Source organism: Colletotrichum graminicola (assembly GCF_000149035.1).
Source record: "Colletotrichum graminicola M1.001 genomic scaffold supercont1.34, whole genome shotgun sequence".
NCBI lineage: Eukaryota > Fungi > Ascomycota > Sordariomycetes > Glomerellales > Glomerellaceae > Colletotrichum > Colletotrichum graminicola.
Window position 1 is genome coordinate 29,251 of NW_007361038.1, and position 21,339 is coordinate 50,589.

The following is a 21,339-nucleotide window of genomic DNA, read 5'->3' on the forward strand; positions in this document are numbered from 1 at the left end:
AGCGAGCTTAAGGATCTGTATTTCAAAGGTAGAATAGTGCTTGCGGTGGCTTGCATAACCTACCTTTCTGCGCGATCGGAGCCCTTGTAGACAGGCCCTAGATCTTGATGTGTAATAGGGCGGGCCTGTTGTATCAAACATGAATAACATAGTATAGCTATCCAACGTCCCTAAGTACGGTCTTCCTGTCTAAAGGCATTACGTACTGGACAGCTGACAAGTGGTGTAGCGCTAGCCAGGATGCAGATAACGACGCTCCTGTTGCATCCATCTCTTGGGGCGGGCGATGGCTGGTGTTGCTATAAGTGAGCTACGGGTTTCGTTCCGTTCTCGAGATGGAGAGGAATGCCGAGTCCCTACCCTCTCATCAAGGGGCCTGGATCATTGCTGCTTCGTACCATCACCTGCGCCGCAGAGATGCTGACCGAGCACCTCCACGCGCGCGACGCCGTCGGCGAGCTACACGCTCGCGAACTGGAACATCACCCCTCTGGCCGGGTGCATGGCCATAGGAGCGCACCGGTCCTCGCTCCGCGAGGACTCGATGGTCGCCGCCGGCGTGCCAAGTATCGACATCGTCGACGGGTGGCTCGCCGCCTTGACCTCTCTCGGCCTGCTGGGCGTCATCTTGAGGATGAAGTTCAGCATCTATCCCGACTTCAAGGTATACGCGCAACAAGAAGAAGTGAGAGAGCGACTAGGCCTCCGCCCCCTCTTTCACTATCTGTCGCCGGCGAGGCGGGCCCGATTTCTTCGTGGGGGGTGGGTCGCTGCTGACATGCCTACACAAGACCACAACCTCGCCAAGGTCCCCATTGACGAGTTCCCATGCCGTCCGCACTTGTCCAAGAATATGAGAGAGGTCCTGACCCAGTCGGCGAAGAACATTGACCCCGATGTGAGTCCCCACTGCCGTCCCCGATCAGACTTCGTTGTCCTGCTGACGCAGTTTTTTAGTAGTTTTTGAGTTTATTTTTCATATTTATTCATTTCTACATAGCATACTGTACTTCAATGCTGTGATAGAACGGATCTATCTGAACGGAATCTCCAAGAGTGTCGTCGGCGAGGCCATCGTGGTGTACCAGGGTATAGATACTAAGCGGGATGTAGTTAAAGCTGCAACTCGAGAGGGACTCGTATACTTTCTTCTTCTTCATGTCCATAACTCGCCTTCGCGTTGAATATTTGACTTGATTGCCTGGCCTACTTTGCATGTTATGAGGAACTCGCATAATGGCGCGGCAGAAGTGGTAGCAGGAAACGGGCGAGCTTTCTGGAACTAACGTCCTGTCCTAGTCGTATTCATCTACAATGAATAGATACAGCCCCCGTCCTTCGCACCTCGGTTCTTGGACCATCGTGAAGCGGACTTCGGTCGTTCCAATGCGGTACATACGCAACAAGCAGTGGCTGGCCCCATCGTGCTTGACATGTGTCTTTACTCGTGCCTAGTCCAGGCGGGCATTCCTCGAAAGCGGAAGACGTTCAAGCTCTACGACAACACGTCACGCCACTATGCCGTTCGAAGGAAAGTCTTTTGGGACACGCAGAATAATCTGACTTCCAGCATAGATGGGGGGAGACAGACAAAACGACATGAGGAACGAGCCAGGAGAAGTCGGAGTCCACGTCCCCGTCCCCGGACGCGGACGGGGTGGCCCCACGGGCCGAATTTGCCGGCAGTCTCTCTCCCCTTCGGCCGAAGAAGGCCTGAGTGAGAATAGAGTTGCCTCTGCAACACGCAGGGTACAAGGCCCGCGAAACCTAGAAAGACGGGGTGTTCCTGACGGACTGATATTGTTCGGGTGGATGCGCAGACTCACAAGACGGTGGGTGTGCTTGCTTTGCATGTTTTGACACTAGAAAAAAGAAAAACAAAAAAACCTCTCTTCAAATGTTCATCTCACAAATGCGGCGGATGAAAGAAGAGAGTGAAACCTTGAAAAAAAACACGGCCGGCCTCTGGTATCATGTTTATGCTTCTCTGCTCGCGCGCGCGGGATGGGGCTACGCCCAGCCTCGGCGAGACGACGTTCGCCTTTTCCCATGTGAGCTGCGCTGAGCTGGGTTATCATTTGCGACCCCCTCGCTTTCAACCCCCCCCCCCTCCCTAAACACTTTCGCTCACGCTCGCGAGTACGCAGTACGTCAGAAGGGCGAAACCAGCGAGTTGAAGACAACGAGCTAGACTCGATTCCGCAAGCGATGCGGCTGGTACCGACCGCCCTGCCCTTTTCCCGTCGTGAAACCCCGTCCGACGCGCGCGGTGCGTCGAGTCGTCCTCGTTGGGACAGCAGCTCGCTCATTTCTACACGCGCACCAGGGGGGGAGGGGGAGGGAATTGGAGCAGGCCCCTGTCTATGACGAAGAGCAAACGCACATCCCGCTCCAAAGAAAGAAAAGGTTAACGTTTCCTCCCATTTCGCGATCGTCTGAAGGAGGGCCACTGTTGCGTGTTCGGGGTTGGGGGGGTTGGGGGGGGGGGGGGGGATGACGTTGCAAGAGAGAAAAAGTTTCGACCTGAACCGCCCGCTTTCGTAACGAAAGGCGTGTCTGCCAGACCGGGACAAACCCGGTTCTTTTCAACATGGCCTCTTTACCCCTCACCCTTTCCCCCCCCTGGGCGGAAAGACAGGCTGATGTGTCGACGACGTCGGGCCAGGTCTGGCGGGAGAGCATCCTTTACCGTCGTCCGACGATTTTGAGCCTCACAGTATGCGCTATACTTGATTGAGCCCTTGATCCCCAACCGGAGGGTTCTGCGACCCCAGTTGACCTGTTGTAAGTTCCGTTATGCGTAAAACTCTAGTGAGCCTCCGTCGCTCATACTCGCTTCGCAGGCGTCAGCTTCACTATCAACGGGGGCGCCCTTCTCCCACGTGAACTAGCACTTCTGCACCGCCCAGTCTTCCGTCCCGGGACACATCTCCAGGTCGTAGTGCCGCAGAGTTTGCTCGGAAGCAGGCAGAGCTCAAGCCACGGCCAGGCTACGTAGGGCCAGCATCAGCAAAAAGGGGGAAGCGGAAAAAAAGAAAAGAAAAAAGAACAATAGTGATATATAAAAAAGGAAAGGATTTCCTCTCTGAGGCGTGACCGTACTCAATGGGAAACCAGGGGTGAAGCAGTGCTGCAACAGTACAGGGGGGGGACCAGGGACACACTCACTCCTTTCAGATGCAAGTTCTCGGCCCGTACGAGAAGGGCTCGTACATAATCCCGCTTGTCGTCCTTCCACTCCGGGTCCTCCGGGTGGAGCCACCGCTCCAAGATGAACTCGGTCGGCCGGGCCCAGTTGTTCGGGTGCGTGAAGGCGAGGTACGGGTTGAGAGAAACGAGCGTCTGCACGTAGTGTTTCAGTTAGCCACCGTATATAAGCGCGCGCGCGCGCGAGATCGCCTTCCATTTAAAAATTAGGTACAAAAAAGGGGGGAGGGGGAACGGTCGCGGAACACTCGCGCCGTCGGGGATCACGTCGCCGCAGATCTCCGCCCCACCCCTCGGGACGATCCTCGGCAGCCTCGGTCACCCCGCCCCGGGTCATACATCCACAGCACCCTTGCAGGTACGGCAAGCCCGGCGAGCCCGTCGACGCTGACGTCTTGGCTCCGCGCGAACCGGGCCAGGATTCCCTTCGTCAGCAGCGCGAGCGCCCGCGGCGTCCGCAGCAGGTGGGACGTCATCCTCGACAGCACCATCGCCGTCGCCTCCGTCCCTGCGGCCATGAACATGGCCATGTCGGCGTGCATCTCCCCTCCATCCTTCTTGGGCCCTTGGCCCCGCGAAGAGGTTGCTGATCCGGAGGATGTAGTCCCCCCACTCTGGAGCAGCCTCAGCGGCCCGCCAATGGTGAGATCGGCCACGACGTCGAGCGCGAAGAGAGACGGAGACAATGTGTGCCGCTGGACGTGAGACAACTCGTTAGGAGCTACGCGGACGGTGCCGTGGTAGGCCCCCGCGGATCTCGCGCGCCTTGGTGGCGTACGTGCTCATGGGCAGGTAGAGAGGTTTTTCGGCACCGGACTGAACCGTCAGAGAAGCGGCTACGAATAACGGCGCAGCGGGTGGAAGAAGACATGGTATATCCCAAGCAGGAAGTGCTGTAGGTGTCTTGAGTTCTGCGCCGCCTCCCCTCCCCTCTCCCTCCAGCTGCTACCAAGGTTTGGCAAACATAAATGCATATAGGTAAAGACTAGCTCGCTGCGATGGAGAATCACTGTCCGTAACCTAACGCCGTCGGATGTTTTACACGGTCCTTATTTTTCTTTCACATCTATTAACCAAAGTCAGGCTGGGCCGCGAATCTCGTCGCCGTGCTTGGGCGACGGCGAGGGCCAGCGGTTTGCCTTGTCGGGCAAACCCCAACGTCACTGCGGGAAGGTTTTGGATTGGAGGAGACAGCACACAACACGGTTGAAATGATGACGGCTCGGTTGGTTTCATGAACCATCAGGCTGTTTTGCCATGTTAGAATTGATAACAATCCGGTCACGTCGCCGTGGATCCACGCCGACCAAGAGATGCAGCTTGCGGGTGTCGTTGACAGGAAACGGTAACAATGGGCAGAGAGGGCCGGCTCGGAGCCGAGTTCGGGACTACTCGAGACCTAGATGTTGTGCTCCAACTCTCGTCAGTCCTGACGATCGCCACGGTCCCGGGTGATGCAAGAAGAGATCCGACTCGACCGAACGTGCTCGGCTTCAGTACGGATCGTGGATTGGGAGCAAAGGTTAGATGTCAGAAAGGTTGGGGGAGAGAGAGTCAGCGCCACCTTCATCACCTTGGCTTTATCGATAAGACGTGATCGTAAGCCCCTCACCTCCCCTCCGCTCGCTGTTGAGCTCCTTGCAGCAGCACCTACGTCACCATGTGGTCTCTCCCTCGCATTCCTCGACTGTCTCTCAACATACCCCCTCAAATTCGTATTTCAACGGTGCCGCATTCCAGAAACGTTTAAGAGTGAACAGAAATAGAAAGGCAAAGAATCTACCAATCCCCCCGGCGGATAGTAAGAAAAAAACAAAGTACTTGACGCAAGCAGACAAGCGGAGAAAACATGTCTCCAATCCTGATTGTTGGCGCCACTCGGGGCCTCGGGGCTTCCCTCACCAAGCAGTACGCCGCGAAAGCCGACGATACGGTGTACGGCACGACAAGATCAAAGGAAGGTCCAGAAGGCTTTCCGAAGAGCGTCAAATGGCTTCATGAAATCGACTTGACCAATGACAAAGTCGGCGAGACCATCGTCAGCCAGCTGCGTGGTTCAGAGCCGTTGTCGGCGGTGGTATGTTGTGGATTACACGCCGGATCTTAGCCAGCCCCGTCGTCTAACCACCTCACCCCGGTAGATCATCACGGCAGGCTATTTCGCGACCGAGGACTTCAGCGCCGACAAAGGCCCGAACTGGGCCGAAGAGCAGCGCATGTACACGACGAGCTCCATCGCACCCGTCTTCATCGTCCATGCGCTCGTGCACGCCGGGCTTCTCCAAAAGGACTCCAAGGTCGTGCTCGTCTCGTCCGAGTCCGGGAGCATCACCCTCCGACACGAGACGGAGGGGGGTGGCAACTACGCCCACCACGCGTCCAAGGCGGCCCTGAACATGGTGGGCAAGTTGCTGAGCCTCGACCTGAAAGAAAAGGGCGTCGTTGTCAGCATCGTCCACCCGGGCTTCATGCGGACCGAGATGACCAAGGGCGTGGGCTTCGACAAGTACTGGGATGACGGCGGTGGTGAGTGCATTCGTGCTCGCTCTGGAAGGCCGTGGCGCCGGCCTGAGGGGGTGCATCGCTAACATCTGTGTGCTTGCAGCCGTCACGCCGGACGAAGCTGCTGAGAGTCTCATCGGCTGGACGTCAGAGCTCGACATGTCCAAGACAGGCGAGTACTGGGCGCCGAGAGGGCCTGGTAAGTGGCCGACGTCCCGGTTCCACATTCGGGAGGACAAGACATTGACTGACACACCCCCGTCGAAGGCGACATTGGCACGGCCGAGCCGGTGCTCGGGAAATCCCTCTCGACGCCGCTGCGTCTTCCATGGTGATGGCTTGAAGAATGCTCTGGTCGGTGGTGGGCAGACAGAAATGCCGCTGCGGTACGTTGGGGAGGGGGTCCGGGAAGAACCAAGGCGGCCTAAGCCATGGGGCTGAGGGGCCATCCTTTAGAATTCGGACCGGGTGTTCCCTTTGAGAACCGGGCAGGCAGGCTTCATGGGTGCTGAGTCGGAGCGAGGCAGTTCGGTTGTTGATAGGGACCGTAGCGTGCATACCGCCCATTCACCTATACCGTACCGTGCAACCCCCATACGGAGCAAGGTTGTCATCGTCGAACACTCCGTGTCCCCGTCGACAATGACAGCGGCCGGGCAGAGTCGGGGGGCGGTTCGCGTGTGCAACTCTGCAAATGAGACAAATGATTCGCTTGATTGTCCCCCGCAGTTCCCGCAGCCGTAATGGAGCGAGGTTGAGCACCGACGTAGCCACTACAGTGGTAGAGATGCTGTCTTCATAGTGTACATCGAGCAGCAAAAGGAATAGGAGACGCGATGGTGGCCACGATCGCATGCTTCGCCGATGGTAAACCAGATCGACTGGCGATTCGTGGGGAACATGGAAGATTTCCGTCGCGCAAATACGATCTTCTCGAGGGGTCGCTTGCCTCTTCACGCGGCTCCCCGACTGGGGTTTCCCCTGCTCTTGTGGGTTTGCCGCAGCTGTTGATATTAATCTAATTCCCCATGATCATCTGCCAATATGAGCAAGCTCCGTTATTATAAGTCTTTTTCTTTCTTTCTTCTTCTTCAATGCTACCAGCCTCTCTTGTCCATGAAAGCCCGCTTACGTTTCAGATTGACAACGTGAGCCTGGGATGACGCTGCTTCCGCCTTCTTGTTCTACGAGACATCGTGACGACGACAGCGGCTCCTCGATCCCATCACGAAGTGTGCATGAGATGGAGAGACTAACCGCTAAGAACAAAGGGGGAGGCGGGAGGCGTCGGTGTCAGAAATGCGTCATACCATCAATGTCTCATCGGCTCGAGCAAACGAGCATCTTCGAGTGCCAAGCACCTAAAGGCATTTGTTTGGTTGCCTCTTCCAGGTACGAAGCCTTCGTGTTGCCGCTTCCTTGCCGCCTTGCGTCTGCGTACGCATTGCTAGCTAGCTAGCTAAATGGTCAATTGGTATGCTAGGAGGGATGGGGGTTTGGCGGCTGGCTGGCCCAGACCAGATCGTCCGAGGCTGAGATCGGAGGGCCTCTCCCTCGTCGGGTGGGAGCACCCAGTGCGCGTTTGGTTTTCCCTGTCCGAAGCTTGTTGGCAACTCCAATCGGCAACTGGTTTCTACGCTTGTTGCTCAATAAGTGTCAGGACGGAGCAGGTATCGTTCCTGATCACGCAATCACCACGCGCTGACGGGGTCTGTGTCCTTTGGGCGGGCGAGGAGAGTAACAGCTGTTTGCGCTCGGTTGACAGCTGAGATCGAGCGACCAAGTGAAGTTATCCGATGCAGAGCAGCTATTGGGCGCCACCGAGATGACCGGGCTGGCTGACACGGATAGGTGTAGCGTAGATGGCGCATCGAGGCTGAAGGCCATGAACGAGAGCGCTCTGGAGGAGAAGCATTGCACAAATGCTGCCGCTGCTGGCTGCGTTCCCATGCTTCCTTGTCGCAATGAGCAGCTGGGGGGGGGGGGGGGGGGGCCAACACGAGGTTGCAGTGCAGCATTTGAGAGAGCGGGCGACGAACAAGGATCCCCTGTTCTTTTTCGATTCTCGTCATCTTCTAATTGCTGAGTACCGAAGATACTAGGGGGACAGGGCAGGCGTAGAGCCCCATCTCTCATCTTGATTTCGAGTGAAAAGAAGTGGTGTGAGTACCAGCTGATGGCCGAGCCCTCAAGCTTTCCATGCAACGAGTCCGCCCCAAGACGGACGGAGGATTCGGGGGAAAGCTGGCCCTGCCAAGGCAAATCTCAGACCCAAAGACCAAAGGGGGAGAAGCACTGAAGAAGTAAATAAGGATCAAAAGGCCGTGGGTCCAAGTGGAGGGAGCTGATATGTACATGTCCGACAAGCCTGGGTCTTGATTGATTGATGTCAGGTACATGCCATGAGGCAGTATCTAGTTTAAGAGACGGCGAGCCAAGTCAAGGTACCTAGCGCGGCACAAGGAGGAGGACTCGTCGGTTGTAGCCGGTGTGTGCATACACATACCCAGCGCACTATGTACGGTACTCTATGCGGCAGACAGACACCGCCATGTGGCCCTGGGAGGATGTAAGCACTGCATCTTCAACCAGATGGCGCCTGGGCCGAACAAAGGTTTCCCGTCTACGGATTTCCGCGTCGCCGCCATCATCATCGTTGTTTGCGAACCCATAGGGATTGGAATGAAATGTCGGAAGGCTGGTAATAGCAGCGACTGGCGGCCTGTCAAGTCTCAGGGAGGTCGTCTTATTTTGCGGAGTTGCATTGGAAGCGAGAATCTAGGCGCATAGTACCCTGTCTGTCACTTGCCCGTCGACGAATTTGGTGAGCTGCAGATTGTAGAACGTGGGACTTTGGTAGAAGGGTATCGTCTGTTCTGCACACTACACTGCGCACGTGGAGTATAGTGGACGGAGTACTCCGTAGTGTAGTTTACATACGGTAGAGTGATCACGGGATCCTCAAGGGTCCTGGGGTCGTCAGCGTCGTCGGTACGTCTCGTTTGCAACCCTCGGTTAGCCGAGGACCATCACTCCAGTGTTGGTCATGGCTAGTGTTTCCCAGACCCCATGCCGCGATACTCGTTCGAGCGTAGAGCGACGGTGGATATCTTTACCATCTGCAAGCCGAATTTGGTCCGACACAAGAGAGATTGCGCGACAGGCGACAGCCTTCTGGCCGCGGCAAGAGACTTGATTAAGCCAGCCGCCAAGCGGTAAAGGCAAGCCCAGGATATCTCAGGTATCGTAATCAAGGTGTGTCGAAGCATCAGTGACAGAGAGAGAGAGAGAGCTTGGAAGGCCTTGCCATGACTGACTGTCACCCACCACCACCCGATGACTAGGCGCTATGCAGCCACAAACAAAAGCTAAGAGGCACTGCGCTGATGGAGGATGAGGCGGCGGCGGCGGTGGCGTTTGGTCGGCAACAGTATCGGGCAGGCGATGTTCCAAATCCTCGGAATCGGACTAAGGGCGAATACCAATGCGAGTGAGGTACAGAGTATCCGTATGCGTAGAGATAATAGAGGTGGAATTAGACCAGGGCGGGTTGGGTCGAGGTGGATGGATGTGCGAGGTCGAAATTGGGTGGTGGCCCAGGCCAGATGCATCAGCCAGGTACTACCTTCGTTCTGTCCAAGGTATCTACCTGGAGGACAGAAGGTACCTACCTAGGTAGTTTACCCAGCTGGGAGGGACTAGGACCAGGACGGGTGGAATGCGCGGGGATCGGGGAGACGGACTGGGCAGCCACCGTGTCGTAAGGATGGATTGCAATGGCATGTTTCTCTCTGCTTCGCTCTCGGCTTCTTTATTATTATTATTTTTATTTAGTTACTTACCTGTAGTAGTTTTTTTGGTCTGATTTCCCTTTCCTGGATTCATACCTTGGAGAACAGAACTGCTTTTTTCCCCCCCATCCCCTCCCTCTCTCTCTCTCTCTCTCTTTCTTCTTCTTTCCTCTCCCTCCTTCCTGAGGAAGAATCAGCTAATACTCACTACTACTGATACACACCAACGCACCTGCCCGCTCAGCCAGCCTCTTGCTCTTGCTGCTCCTACCGCTTCTTTCCTCTTTCATCCCTCCTTCTTTCCTTACCGGGCGACTCGGGATCCCTCTTAGCTTTGCGCCTTTCGAGACCCGCTTCCTTCCTTTGTTCTTTTCAGCAACGGCAAGTATAGCTTGCAGCCCCCCCTCCTTCCTTCCTTCCTCCCTTCTCGACGACCCTTCCCCCAGTGGCACCACCCGCCAAACCCGAGACCTACCTACCTCGCTTCCATCTCACTTGTAACCGTACACGAGGTCGCGAACTGAACCCAACTTCATCCCTCACACCAATCTTTCCCGGACTCGAGATTCTCTTCGCCTCTCGCTTTGACTTGCTCCTCGCCCGTTCTCGCTCGTCAACCTTTCGCATACCCGTCCGAGGTCACCTTTCATATTTCCATACCGGCCAAACCGTCCCGCATTCTCTAAGCATCCAAACACGACTAGCAACAGCGACAGGGCCATTGATCCAATTAACACACAAAGCACGTTCTTTACCGACAGGCACCGCTCAGGAGAAACACCGTCACTTTGGCCAAGAAAGGGAATACGGCACAGGCCATTGACACGCTCGGAGTCGACAAGGGAGAAAAGAACCAGTTCGAACGAAACATCTCCGACACGCCAGCCCATCCCAGCCACTCCTCGCTGGTACCGAGACATAAAAAAACAAAAAGTTGGCAACACGGCCGCCTGCCTATCCACGACGCAATCCCGTTGGGTCCTCCGTCCGACTTGACCTGATCAAAGCGACCAAGAAGTTGGGTCGACCCGGTCCGTGTTGCAGTCGCACAGAGCCCTTGTTACACGCGCAATACACTTGCCTATCTAACGAGTGCACAAGCTGCCAAACACCATTATTGCGGCGGCACTTTGGATCCTTCTCGGAGTGTCACTATTCCATAGCCTTGGAGTCCGGAGCAATACCATATCAATCAGCCTAATCGCCCCTCCTGAGAGAAAAAGGGACGACGTTTTCCCGCAATCCTGGGCGCAAAGACGCGGTAGTTTGCCAAAAAGAAAGTTTAAAGAGAAAAAAAAAGGCAAACGACATATCTCAGTCAAGGGTGAGTGAGTCTGCAGGTTCCCTTTTCGGCCCACTCTTCTTCCGCTGCTACTGCTGCTGCTGCTGCTGCTGCTGCTGCTTGGCCTTGCTGGTAGCCCCCCGTTCGTCCATTCAACGACGTTGTCCACCGCCATCCTTTCGCAAATCCCCGATCCCCAGTCCTGTCCAAAACCAAGCAGCCAAACCCCTTCTTCAACCTCGCCCGCTGCTCCGTGGACCCTGATCCACCATTCTACCACCCAGAATTCCAAGCCAAATCATTCACTTCCCAGCACACCAAATTTCCCCCTGAATTGGCCCCAAGCCCGATATTCCCATTAGCCCCCACTCCGTCGACTCAACCCAAACCAAAAGCCAGCGGGTTATTTTGAACTGACATTGGCCAAAGCAGGACGAAGTGTAGCAGCCTAAACAGACGCGCATTCCCGATTATTGTCGAGATTCCTCGATATTACCTCCGGTCGGCTCAACTCACCCCTTTTTTCCCCTGCCTCCACCCACCATCGGTACCTTCACTCCACGACCCACGCTCACCCAGCTTGAGCCCTCCAGGCCCCCCCCCTCCCCCCCAACCCATCGTCGTCCATCTACCGCGACTTGCTTGTTCATACACCGCAACCATCCCACAGCCCCTGGCCCAGGAACCGTCAAGCGGCCCCCGCCCGCCCGCCGCCCCAAACAAAAAAACCGTTCCTCGCTGCGTTCGGCGTCCATGCAGCGAGGTATGACGCTAGCAACGGCCATTTAGCAACCAAAGAAAATCAAGTTCGCCAGCAACGCTCGTCACTACCTGATCAAATCGGTCGGCTAGCTGCCCTTCTTGCGAAAAACGGGCCGATCTCTTGACTTCCAATACTACGCGCCCGCCCATCATCATTATCCATTTTCCCTTCCTCACGTCACGGCAAGACGGGGGTGTACCACACCATCCCACTCATCCCAAACTACAGCCAAAATGTCGACTGCACAATCAGCACAGCCAGGTAAGCCAAGCATCGAGCACTGATACGGATATGCACTGGCATGTCGTATCTTTCTTGACTTCCCACCATCTTCCCACACCCCCTTTCCATGCCTGCCACCATCTTCCTGGGTTTATCACCCCTTTGACTTTGGCCTTGTCCAACGGGAAGAGAGCCGCCCATTTCACTGATTGCACTGCCGCCCAAGCAAACGCAAGCACGGCACCCGCTCCACTCAGTTGTCGAACCTGCTGTGTCATGTATACTTCCCTCATGTTTCACATCCCTTCCCCCCCTCGCCGTCATTCGCATGCACGGGGTGGCCGTCTTTGCCTATGTCTCTCTCCTATCGAGTTGCTGACTTAACTTCCTTGGAACAGGCCATCAACCTAGCAGGTCCGCCGGTTCTGGCTTGACGCTTAATCTCTCATCCAACAACCCCTTTCGCAACCGTGCTGCCTCCCCACTCCTGTCCGGCCCTACCTATAGCAATACCACCTCGCCCGCTTCGCCTTTTGACGACCCTCCCCCTCGACCTGTCTCGCGCAACCCATTCCTCGATCCATCATACTCGTCTAGTCAACCAAACCTGATCCGAGTAGACAACATGGCACCAACACTTGACCCCAAGGCCTCGCCCACCGCCGAGGAGCTGTTTGTACGTGTTCCCGATCATCTCAGTTGAGACGGCGCGAATGTGCCTTTGAGTCGCCCGTCGATCGCCGCCGTGCGTACTGGCTTGGAGGGCTTGCGGTTTGCTGACTATTCTATCCAACAGGACAGCCTGACTATCGACGATCAAAAGCAATCGCGCCCCAGTGGAGGTCCATCTTCGACGAACCGTCCTGACCAGCCTGGCCGCCGCGGCCCTCCGCCACCTGGACACCGCCCGTCGAGATCCCAGGAAGAGGCCATGAGACAGCGACGTCTCCAAGGCAGCAACGGTGGACCTCCCCGACCGTCTGGGTCACAGGCATCGCCTCCACGTCGACCTCGGGAACGTCGACCGCGTAGGAACTCGGACTCGTCTGTCCTGATTGACGTTGAAAAGCCCCTCACCGAGGAAGAGAAGAAGGCAAAGGAAGCCCGACGTCGTGAGAGAGAGCGCCGCGCCCGGGAAGGAAAGGATAAGGACCCCAAGAAGCCCAGTCGCAGGCTTGACATCATTGATCAATTGGACGCCACCAGTATCTACGGCACAGGATGTACGTTTTTCTCAAATCACCCCCGCCCGGTCGCTCTTTGATGCTGACGAGCACAGTATTCCATCACGACGGGCCCTTCGATGCGGCCAACCCGCACCGCAACCGCAAGGGCAGTCGACGCGCACCGATGCACGCCTTCGCCAAAGACTCGCTGAACATGTCGCTCGGCGGCTCCGGTCCGCTTAACAAGCGTCCCGATCACGCCACTTTCTTGGGCAACAACGATGGCGACGCCTCTGCTGATTATGCCACCGCCGCCGCGCGAAACGCCGAGCGGAAGATCGACCCGGCTGTGTTCGACCCCAGATCCCGCGGCTCTATCGTGTACGGCGAGGAGTCGTTGGGTCTCGGCGCCTCGACGTTCCTCGAAGGTACTCCTGCAGCCCGTGCCGCAATCCAGCGCACTCAGGCTGAGCAAGCTCAACAGACTGCTGCCGAGGGTCTCGGACGCAGCAAGTCAATTGCCCAGCGTATCCGTGGCATCAAGCGAGAGCCGCGCGAGTACGGTCCTTCTGGCCGCATCACCAACCCCGAAGGTGCCTACACTTCACGCAGATCGCCTGACGGCCACGGCCCTGCCACTAGCGTCTCGTACACGGGCGAGCGGAACCCCTTCTTTTCAGAGTACGGAAAGGAGACAGAGACGATTTCGGTCCGACGAAACGACGCCAAGTCGCCTGGTACCCCACCGCCAGTTCCTCGACGGGGCTCTGCTAACGGCCTCGAGCGCCGTGCTACGTCTGACGTTACCTCACCTACCGAGGAGGGACCTAGCAAGCCTTCTGGTGGCTTTCTAGCCAGAGTCAAGAGTCTGAAGGGTGGCGGCCGAAAACGTCAAGCTTCGGACGTTATGGTACCACCACCCCCGGCGCCTGGAACTGCCGCCTAGTGGAGACGCAGAACATAGGAATCTGGACACGAGCTCATTGGGCCGAAGTGTAGGATATCTGGTTGCCGGTGCCAGCAACGTATCACCAGGAGACGGTCATTATTTTCTTTGAATCGCCGTACGGCAAGGCAGTCAGCTATGGCAGGGATCCTTGGAGCACCCAAAAGCCAACCATCTGACGATGTGAGGCCATATTACACCGAGCAGGTCACATTGCACACGTCAGGTTAATCTGATGCGACAAAGGCAGCGACCACGCTTGGTCAATACCGAATTCTGGATCGACCAAGAAGGAAGGGTATAAATAAAGGTTTTTGAAGTGGTTTTGGGGTGGGCTATAGGGGAAGTTAGCTGTGACAAGAAGGATCACGGTTGTTGGGGCGGGGAACAGTTGCACATATGTGCGTCTGGGCCTCGCAGGCGATACCTTTCTCGTGAATAATGTTATTTCTTTTGGGGGGGGGGAACAAGCCTCCTATTCTGCCTGGTTTTGCAACAAGTACTCCATTAGCCGAGGGAGGCCACATTACACATGGGAAATGCATAGAGCAGGCAGGCAGTCAACAGTCCGTTGGCAGATTGTTATGAATTAGCTTTAGTGAAAAAAATGGAAACTATCAGGCCCCAGAAGGACCAATACAGCACAGCACAGCATAGCATAGCACAGGCAGCATAGCACAGTAGAGCAGAAGTAGTGTTTGTTGATATTGTTGTGTACCCTTTGCTCCTGGTGCTGCCCCTGATGGCACAGGTGTGCAGGATATTTTTGGAACAAGGGACAGCTCATTGAGGCAGAAATACTCCGTAGGCCAAACACAAACAGGTAGGGACGACTTGGCAAGGTTTCCTTTTTGCGAAATCCGGGTGGCTACACTGAGCATGGAGCAAGGTCGGGTAATATTCATGCAAGATAAGAGGGATGATGTCATTGGACTAATGACTAATCATCTCCTCCAGAGGGGCGGGGCCATGTGCTATGCCTGTTGGCCCAGAGCGCCGAGACTGGATCGAGATTCAGGCGGGAGGATTAATCCCAGCTCCCCCCTGAGCCCGGACCTAGGTACCTGGCTAGGTACGGAAGGCAGTGTAGTTTACGGATACACTACAAAAGTCTTCATCACGTGACTTGGCGATAACCTCCTGCCCCCTGCTAGCTTTCTCCAATTCGCATGGGCATACACGCCCTCAGTTTGACCACATAGCCGAGACTCAAGATGGCGTGAGAGAGATGACATGCCCTGACAATATTGTTGGCTTTTTCTTCCTACTTGTACAGACGGCAGGGGCTGCGCTGAGTCAGTAAGCCCCCACAGAAGGGAGAGCCTAGAAACGGACTCTCATGGCCAACGCGGCCGCCGGTGAGGTCTTCTGCGGCTCGCAGGCAAGCTCACACTTTGCGCTGGAGCCGATCTCCGCGGCAGTCCTGTGCAGCCGAGAGACAAAGCGACGCGATGCGGCCAAGGAGAGGGGACCTCTGAGGGTTGGGTGTCGTGAGATGGACGAAGAGGTTCTTGTGGGTGGGTTTGAGAGGGGGACTGTTGTCGGGATCAGTTCCGAGAGCGATCAGATGGGGCTTCTTGTGAGTTGCTGCCTGTAGTTACGCGGGGGAGGGAGAGGGAAGGAAGCGGGAATGTGTGCGCGTGTGATGACTGACTTACCGCCTCTTCGTCAGATATCATTGCAGTCGTTGGCCAGCACGCTGTGCGAGGAGGGTGGCGGCGACACATCCAAAGAAAAGGACGCGAGGGCGATGGTTGTCACGACGCAGCCGCCTGCCACTGTCCTCCCGACACTGAGGGATGCGATCAGGGCGGAGCTCAGGGCGCGCGGAACGGCCGAAGCAGAGGTGAAGAGCAAGCTGAGGAGCTGTCTGGAGAGGGTCTCCGTGTCGAGGGTCTTTGATCTCGAGGGCCTGTGGGAGGTTTTGGGCGACTTTTACATTCCCACCGGGAGTGTGACTTCGCAGACATCGCCGGTTCCTCATGAGCAGCAGCAGCAACCTGACCAGGAGCAGAGAGGGGAAAGGGGGGGAGGCAAAGAGGACATGGGAGAGGTTGTGCGAGTCCCAGAGCCTTTGCCGGATTTGCCTAGGCACTCGGCGCCGGAGGAACAACCTGAGGGGATAGTGCTACCGGAGCTCAAACCGGCCAAACCCACGAGGACAGAGATTGCGGATAGCGACGAGGAGGACGCCCTGTCGCTATCGAGTGAGTTGTCGTCACCGCCTTCTTCCATTCGGTCCCCAACTCCGTACGCGGCAGACTCCCCTGAGAAGCCGGCCTCGCAGGACTCACATCACGAGGACACCCAGGAAGAAATTCAAGACGAGACGCGAGAGGAGATTCATCAGGTACCGCAGGAGCAGGCTGAGAATAAAACGCCAGAAGAGCAACCGAACGAGCCGGGACCGCCAGATATCATCCTCATCACACACTTCCAAAGCCTCATGACGGCCCTCTTCACACGCCACAACCGGCAGTCCGCGCATCACTCGTTGCAGGTCCTCTCCACACATCTACGGTACCTGGCGAGGAACCTGCCGAGCAGCCCACTAATCATGTTGCTAAACGGCACGAGCTCTTCCAAAGAGGCGCCGACGTCGGCGTCGAGGCCTGCGGACCACCAAGACGGCCCGCCGCCGCCCCTGAACTACGGCGGAGGTGCCGGTGGTAGCAGAAGCAACAAGCCGCTCGATCCGACCCTACGGTCGATATTCAACCCGCCCCCGCTGAATTCTACAGGTTACGGCGGCAACCAGGCGGCGTCGAGGCGGAACAGACCGACCTTTGGGCTGGTGTTTTCGCAGCTTCTCGATCTGCATCTCTTGTGCACGAGGGTCCCGAGGAACAAGGAGGACGTCGAGAAGATTTATGCCCTCGCGCCTGGGCCCGGGGTCGGCGGGGAGAATGGAGGATTCAAGGGCGGTGCGAGATATGTCTGGGTAATAGAGGTTCTGCTGGACGAGCTCGGCGTCTGGGAGGGGGATATCCTCAACAGTACGGTAAAAGTACGGAAGGGGAGGGAGCAGAGGTGGGCCGCCGTCGATGTCAAGGGCGGGAGGGTGGTGGACGCGTTCGAGGTGGCAGAGCAGAACGCCCGAGGGTCTGAGGTTAGGGGAGGAGGCCTTTCACACAACACAGAATGTGACTGAAAACTCTGGCGTCTCCGGGACGAAAAGTCATTGACGGCGGGATGGGTTCGATGTCGAAGTCAGGCAAGAGGAAAGACGGCATACCTCGTTTCTTGGCGACGCCGGAGAGGGCGACGATGCCCTCGGGGCAGCTGACAGCCACCTTGTTGTCCCGGCGGCCACAAATACACTGCTCCAAAGAGCCTCCCGTCCAGCCAGGGCGTCTGACAATTATGAATACCAAGAACAATGTGGAACGAGTCGTTCAATCCGGAACGCGAGAGCTGCGTGCTGCGGTGCAAAGTCGCTCCCCGGTGATGCGGACCCTGATGGCCCATAGCCCCCCCCCCCCCCCGGGAGAACCTCTATGACTCCATCCCAAAAAAGGTCCATCCGTATGTTTCAATCTGAGAGAAACAGTGAAAAAGAACTTTGCTACAGTTTCTGCAACCAAAACCAGACGTCTTCGGCTCTTTTGAGCCGTTTGCAAAGCCCGTCCTGTCCTAGTATCCAAGAAACGGAATTAAGGCTCTCTCTCTCTCTCTCTCTCTCTCTCTCCCTGCTTCCACGGGACGTCGAGTACGCGTTTGCTTTGACGCCTCCACGACACTACGACGCAGTCTCGCCACGAAGCCCTTGGGCCACGTCCGCGCTTCTTCTTCTTCTTCTTCTTCTTCTACGCCTTGGGTATCCGATACCGAGTCCAGAGAAAGCCGAGTCCAGAGAAAGCCGAGGTCATGAAGCCGAGCCGTCTTTTACCGTTGGCGGCTGCTGCTGGGGCACTCCCGGCGGATGCGCCGAGGCCGCAGGTGTCGATGCGACACGGCGTCCCGAGCACGCTTGACAGCGCGATCAGTCATCTGGGCCGAGCGGCGTTGAACGCTGCCGACGCCGTCGTGCAGACGGGGAGGAGGGTGCCAGAGTACCACGACGGCTCTGGGGCAGCAGCCGCGGTTGAGGCCGTGACCGGGGCCCTACAGCTCGCACAAGATGTCCCGACGACGCGTGGTCAAAGGGAGAGGACCGGCCCGTCTGCAAACAGGAGCGTCTTCGAGATTATCCGGCAGAGCGGTCAGGCCACGTACTTTGCACAGCTCTTGGAGTCGCACGCCCGGCTCCGGGACATGTGCGACGGCGACGACGACGAGGAAGCGGGGGTCTTCACGGTCTTGGCGCCGACCGACGCGGCGTTCCGCGAGCTCAAGGGTTTCGAGAGGAGCGAGGGGGCGCTGCTGGGGGCGATGCTCGAGTACCACGTCCTCGAGGGGCGGCGCTCGGCCGACGAGCTGGGCAAGGCGAGCGGAACGTTGCCGACCGTCCTCGCGGAGGGCGAGCTCGGCGGGCGGCAGCAGAGGGTGAGGGTCGCGGCGGGAAGGGCCGGGGCCGAAGTGAACTTTTACGGACGGGTCGTCGGTTCCGAATCTGTGAGTTTTATTTTTCTTTGTTATATTCTCCTATTCTTCAAGTGCGAGAATCCTTTGTGCTGATGCTTTTCTTCTTCTTCTTTTTCAACGCAGAATGGGAGGAACGGGGTCGTTCACTTCATCGACAGCGTCCTGGTGCCCCCGCCGCGGTGCGCCGCGCTCGTCGGCTCGCTGGCCGGGCGGCTGGGGACGTTTTCGCGGGCGTTGCGTGAGACCAGGGTGGCCGAGGAGATGCGCGGGCGCGGGCGGGGGGTGACGCTCTTCGCGCCGTCGGACGAGGCGTGGGAGGAGAAGCTGGGCGCGGAGGCGCGGGGGTTTCTGCTTTCCCGGGCGGGGAGGGCATATCTGAGGGCGCTAGTGCGGTACCACGTCGCCGAGGAGGTGCTGTACACGGACGACGGGGAGGAGAGACGCCGGCGGCGGGTCGGGACGCTGCTCGGGGGAGAGGACGTCTCGGTTGACTTTGGCGGGCGGGACGGGTCGCGGACGGCGAGGGTGAACGGGGCGGCGGTCTCGGTGGGGGACGTGCCGGCGCGGGACGGGGTTGTGCATGTGCTGGACGGGGTTCTTCTCCCGCCGATCCGGGGAACGGCAGACGGGGACGAGGCCGCGGACGAGGGCCGGATCAGCGTGCAGGGGCTCAAAAGGCGGCTAGGCCGGTACGTGGAGGGCGGGGACGGGGCCGGGAGCGAGGAGCTGTAGGGATGCGAGGGGCGTGGATCGCGGAGGGAAGTTGGTCCTTTTTTTGTGTAAGAGAGAGAAAGAGGGTGACAAACTGGTGGGATCTGGCTTTCCTATGATAATGATGCATGATGTCGGCCGAGACCCAAAGGCCTTCAACGCCTGAGATCACGACGTCCAGAACCATGCTGTGCTGCTTCGCAACTCTACGGAACGTGGCGGGCCGAAACCTTTGGCACAAGTGACTATCAAAAGTCGTCCTCCGTTACATCTGATCCGGCAGATGCAGGCACCTCCGCATCGCCGTATCTCCTGCTTTGCGGACCCGGGCCGGGTCCACAGAATGTAATCTAACCTCACCGGACCTAGGTTGCGTTAACATCCACTGATGTTTCTACCGTCATGGTCTCCGTCCATCTGTCATTGTTTATCGGCTCGGCGTAGCAGACTAGTTCGGGTTCTGCAGCTGCCAGGGAGATGAAGCACAACCGAGGTACTGATACAAGACGGGCTATCTTGAGATTACACATGTACACAATATTAACCATAGACAGTCATGAAAACACAGTAAAAGCACCACGCTCAGTGCTGTTCTAAGTGCTCAACGCAATACACGGGTTGAAAGAAACTCTATAGACATAGCAAAGTATCTACCATGTCAATTACCAGATTATAGAGGTTAAGAGTACCTCCTGGGATGGAGGTAATATAAACCCCTGATGTTAGCTAATGAGTCTAACTGCCTCATTCAACCGTCTCGCCGTCTCGCTATCTATCTGTCTAAAGTGCTAACCGTGTATGCGACTGCCCTTATCCGGAACTACATCCCAGACGATACCAATATACACAGTCACAACCCTAGTTAGAAACCAATCTGAGGTATATCAGCCTCTTACGCCCCCTGCAGCTCCATGGATTGCTAGGCTTCCTGTCAGCCACATCTCGGGAGATTGAGTTCAACGACGTGGACCCGGGCAGCTATCCGCCACTGAGACAACCGCAACTCTCTCGCTCCGCGCTCGCAAGCTTATACTGGCTCGTGAGAGATGTTGACTACTCCATGCTCGTTACCATCTTCTTCATCGGCTACCTCCTCCTCGGGTCCCGTTCAACCTGTTGCTATACAAGCTGCGCCCACCGCTCTACCTGCCTGGGGAACGTGCTCGCGTGGGGCGGTATCGTCTGCGCTACGTCGGTCGCCAAGGACCACTCGCACATGCTGGTTACGCATTTCTTCCTAGGCTGCATCGAGGCCGGCCTATTTCCAGGCTGTCTCTATCTACTAAGCTGTTGGTATACGAAAGCCGAGCTTAGCAAGCGCTTCGCCCTCTTCTACAACTCGGGCTGCGTGTCACCCGCACTAGGGGGGCATTATGGCCGGCTCCGTGATCCAGAGGCTCGACGGCCGATATGCGTATCTACCCCTTTGCATTTCTGTATGTAGTTGACCAGACACCTGCCTACCTTATCTACTTCATCCCCGTCGTGCTGAGGAACATGGGTTATACCTCGGTCTCGGCCCAGTGGACGACGGTGCCGATCTGGGCAAGCGGCGCCGTCCTCATGGTCTTGGCCTCTTACGCGTCGGACCGATACTCCGCCCACCGCGCCCATATCATCATCTGCATGTCGGTCTGCATGGCGGCTTGCGTCGTCTGCCTAACAGGCCGTAACGACCAGGTGCGCTACGCCATGCTGTGTTTCTACATTGGCGGCATCTTCGCCGCCGTTTCACAGATGTCCAACTGGACCACCAACACCTTTAGCCTGTTCGAATGAAACCCCCCGTCGCCATTGATTATGTCAACTCGTGCGGCACTCTCGCCTCGTTCTGGGGGGCCAGGATATGGCCTAGCTCCCAGAGCTCCAACTACACTGTGGGGTTTGCCACCGTCGCCGCATTGGCTGGCTCCGCCGCCATCTGTGACATTCTGATGCCTTGGTACTACCTCAAGCTGGCGCCCAAAGAACTACCATCACCAAGGCGGAGCGTGATCTTCTTGCTCGCAAGGGAGCCAGAGACGCAGCGGGGAGTGCCTGGACAGGTCAAAGCGAGCCGAAGCTGTGGACTGAGGATTGCTCTGTATACGGCTCTTGGCCGGCTCGAAGTCGGCCATTCTCTAACCCTCAGAAGATGGACACACTTAGAAAGCTAGGGCTTTGCCTGGGGTGGTCCTACGCACATACAACAGAGGCTCTCGGGTTCGTCTAAAGAGTAACTGGCG

At 57.1% G+C, this 21,339-nt stretch overlaps 7 protein-coding genes across 7 annotated transcripts; 6 read left to right on the plus strand and 1 right to left on the minus strand.

Moving 5' to 3' along the window:
* Positions 1-502: 502 nt before the first annotated feature.
* On the plus strand, positions 503-1,184 carry GLRG_07799 (uncharacterized protein; the record flags this gene model as incomplete). Its single annotated transcript, XM_008098484.1, has 2 exons — positions 503-956; positions 1,027-1,184. The coding sequence occupies 2 exons, from the start codon at positions 503-505 to the stop codon at positions 1,182-1,184; spliced, it is 612 nt and encodes a 203-aa protein (XP_008096675.1).
* A 1,674-nt stretch (positions 1,185-2,858) lies between these two features.
* GLRG_07800 (uncharacterized protein) lies at positions 2,859-3,993 on the minus strand (the record flags this gene model as incomplete). Its single annotated transcript, XM_008098485.1, has 4 exons — positions 2,859-2,990; positions 3,169-3,342; positions 3,570-3,772; positions 3,933-3,993. 4 exons carry the CDS (start codon positions 3,991-3,993, stop codon positions 2,859-2,861), a joined length of 570 nt encoding a protein of 189 aa, XP_008096676.1.
* Positions 3,994-5,056: 1,063 nt separating this feature from the next.
* On the plus strand, positions 5,057-6,044 carry GLRG_07801 (oxidoreductase; the record flags this gene model as incomplete). The annotated part of the gene is made up of 4 exons (XM_008098486.1): positions 5,057-5,284; positions 5,349-5,733; positions 5,813-5,908; positions 5,977-6,044. The coding sequence occupies 4 exons, from the start codon at positions 5,057-5,059 to the stop codon at positions 6,042-6,044; spliced, it is 777 nt and encodes a 258-aa protein (XP_008096677.1).
* Positions 6,045-12,392: 6,348 nt separating this feature from the next.
* On the plus strand, positions 12,393-13,879 carry GLRG_07802 (Pal1 cell morphology protein; the record flags this gene model as incomplete). The annotated part of the gene is made up of 3 exons (XM_008098487.1): positions 12,393-12,443; positions 12,564-12,990; positions 13,047-13,879. 3 exons carry the CDS (start codon positions 12,393-12,395, stop codon positions 13,877-13,879), a joined length of 1,311 nt encoding a protein of 436 aa, XP_008096678.1.
* Positions 13,880-15,218: 1,339 nt separating this feature from the next.
* GLRG_07803 (uncharacterized protein) lies at positions 15,219-17,030 on the plus strand (the record flags this gene model as incomplete). Its single annotated transcript, XM_008098488.1, has 2 exons — positions 15,219-15,458; positions 15,552-17,030. The coding sequence occupies 2 exons, from the start codon at positions 15,219-15,221 to the stop codon at positions 17,028-17,030; spliced, it is 1,719 nt and encodes a 572-aa protein (XP_008096679.1).
* Positions 17,031-17,746: 716 nt separating this feature from the next.
* On the plus strand, positions 17,747-19,135 carry GLRG_07804 (fasciclin domain-containing protein; the record flags this gene model as incomplete). The annotated part of the gene is made up of 2 exons (XM_008098489.1): positions 17,747-18,433; positions 18,527-19,135. 2 exons carry the CDS (start codon positions 17,747-17,749, stop codon positions 19,133-19,135), a joined length of 1,296 nt encoding a protein of 431 aa, XP_008096680.1.
* Positions 19,136-20,524: 1,389 nt separating this feature from the next.
* On the plus strand, positions 20,525-20,893 carry GLRG_07805 (uncharacterized protein; the record flags this gene model as incomplete). Its single annotated transcript, XM_008098490.1, has 1 exon — positions 20,525-20,893. One exon carries the CDS (start codon positions 20,525-20,527, stop codon positions 20,891-20,893), a length of 369 nt encoding a protein of 122 aa, XP_008096681.1.
* Positions 20,894-21,339: the final 446 nt, after the last annotated feature.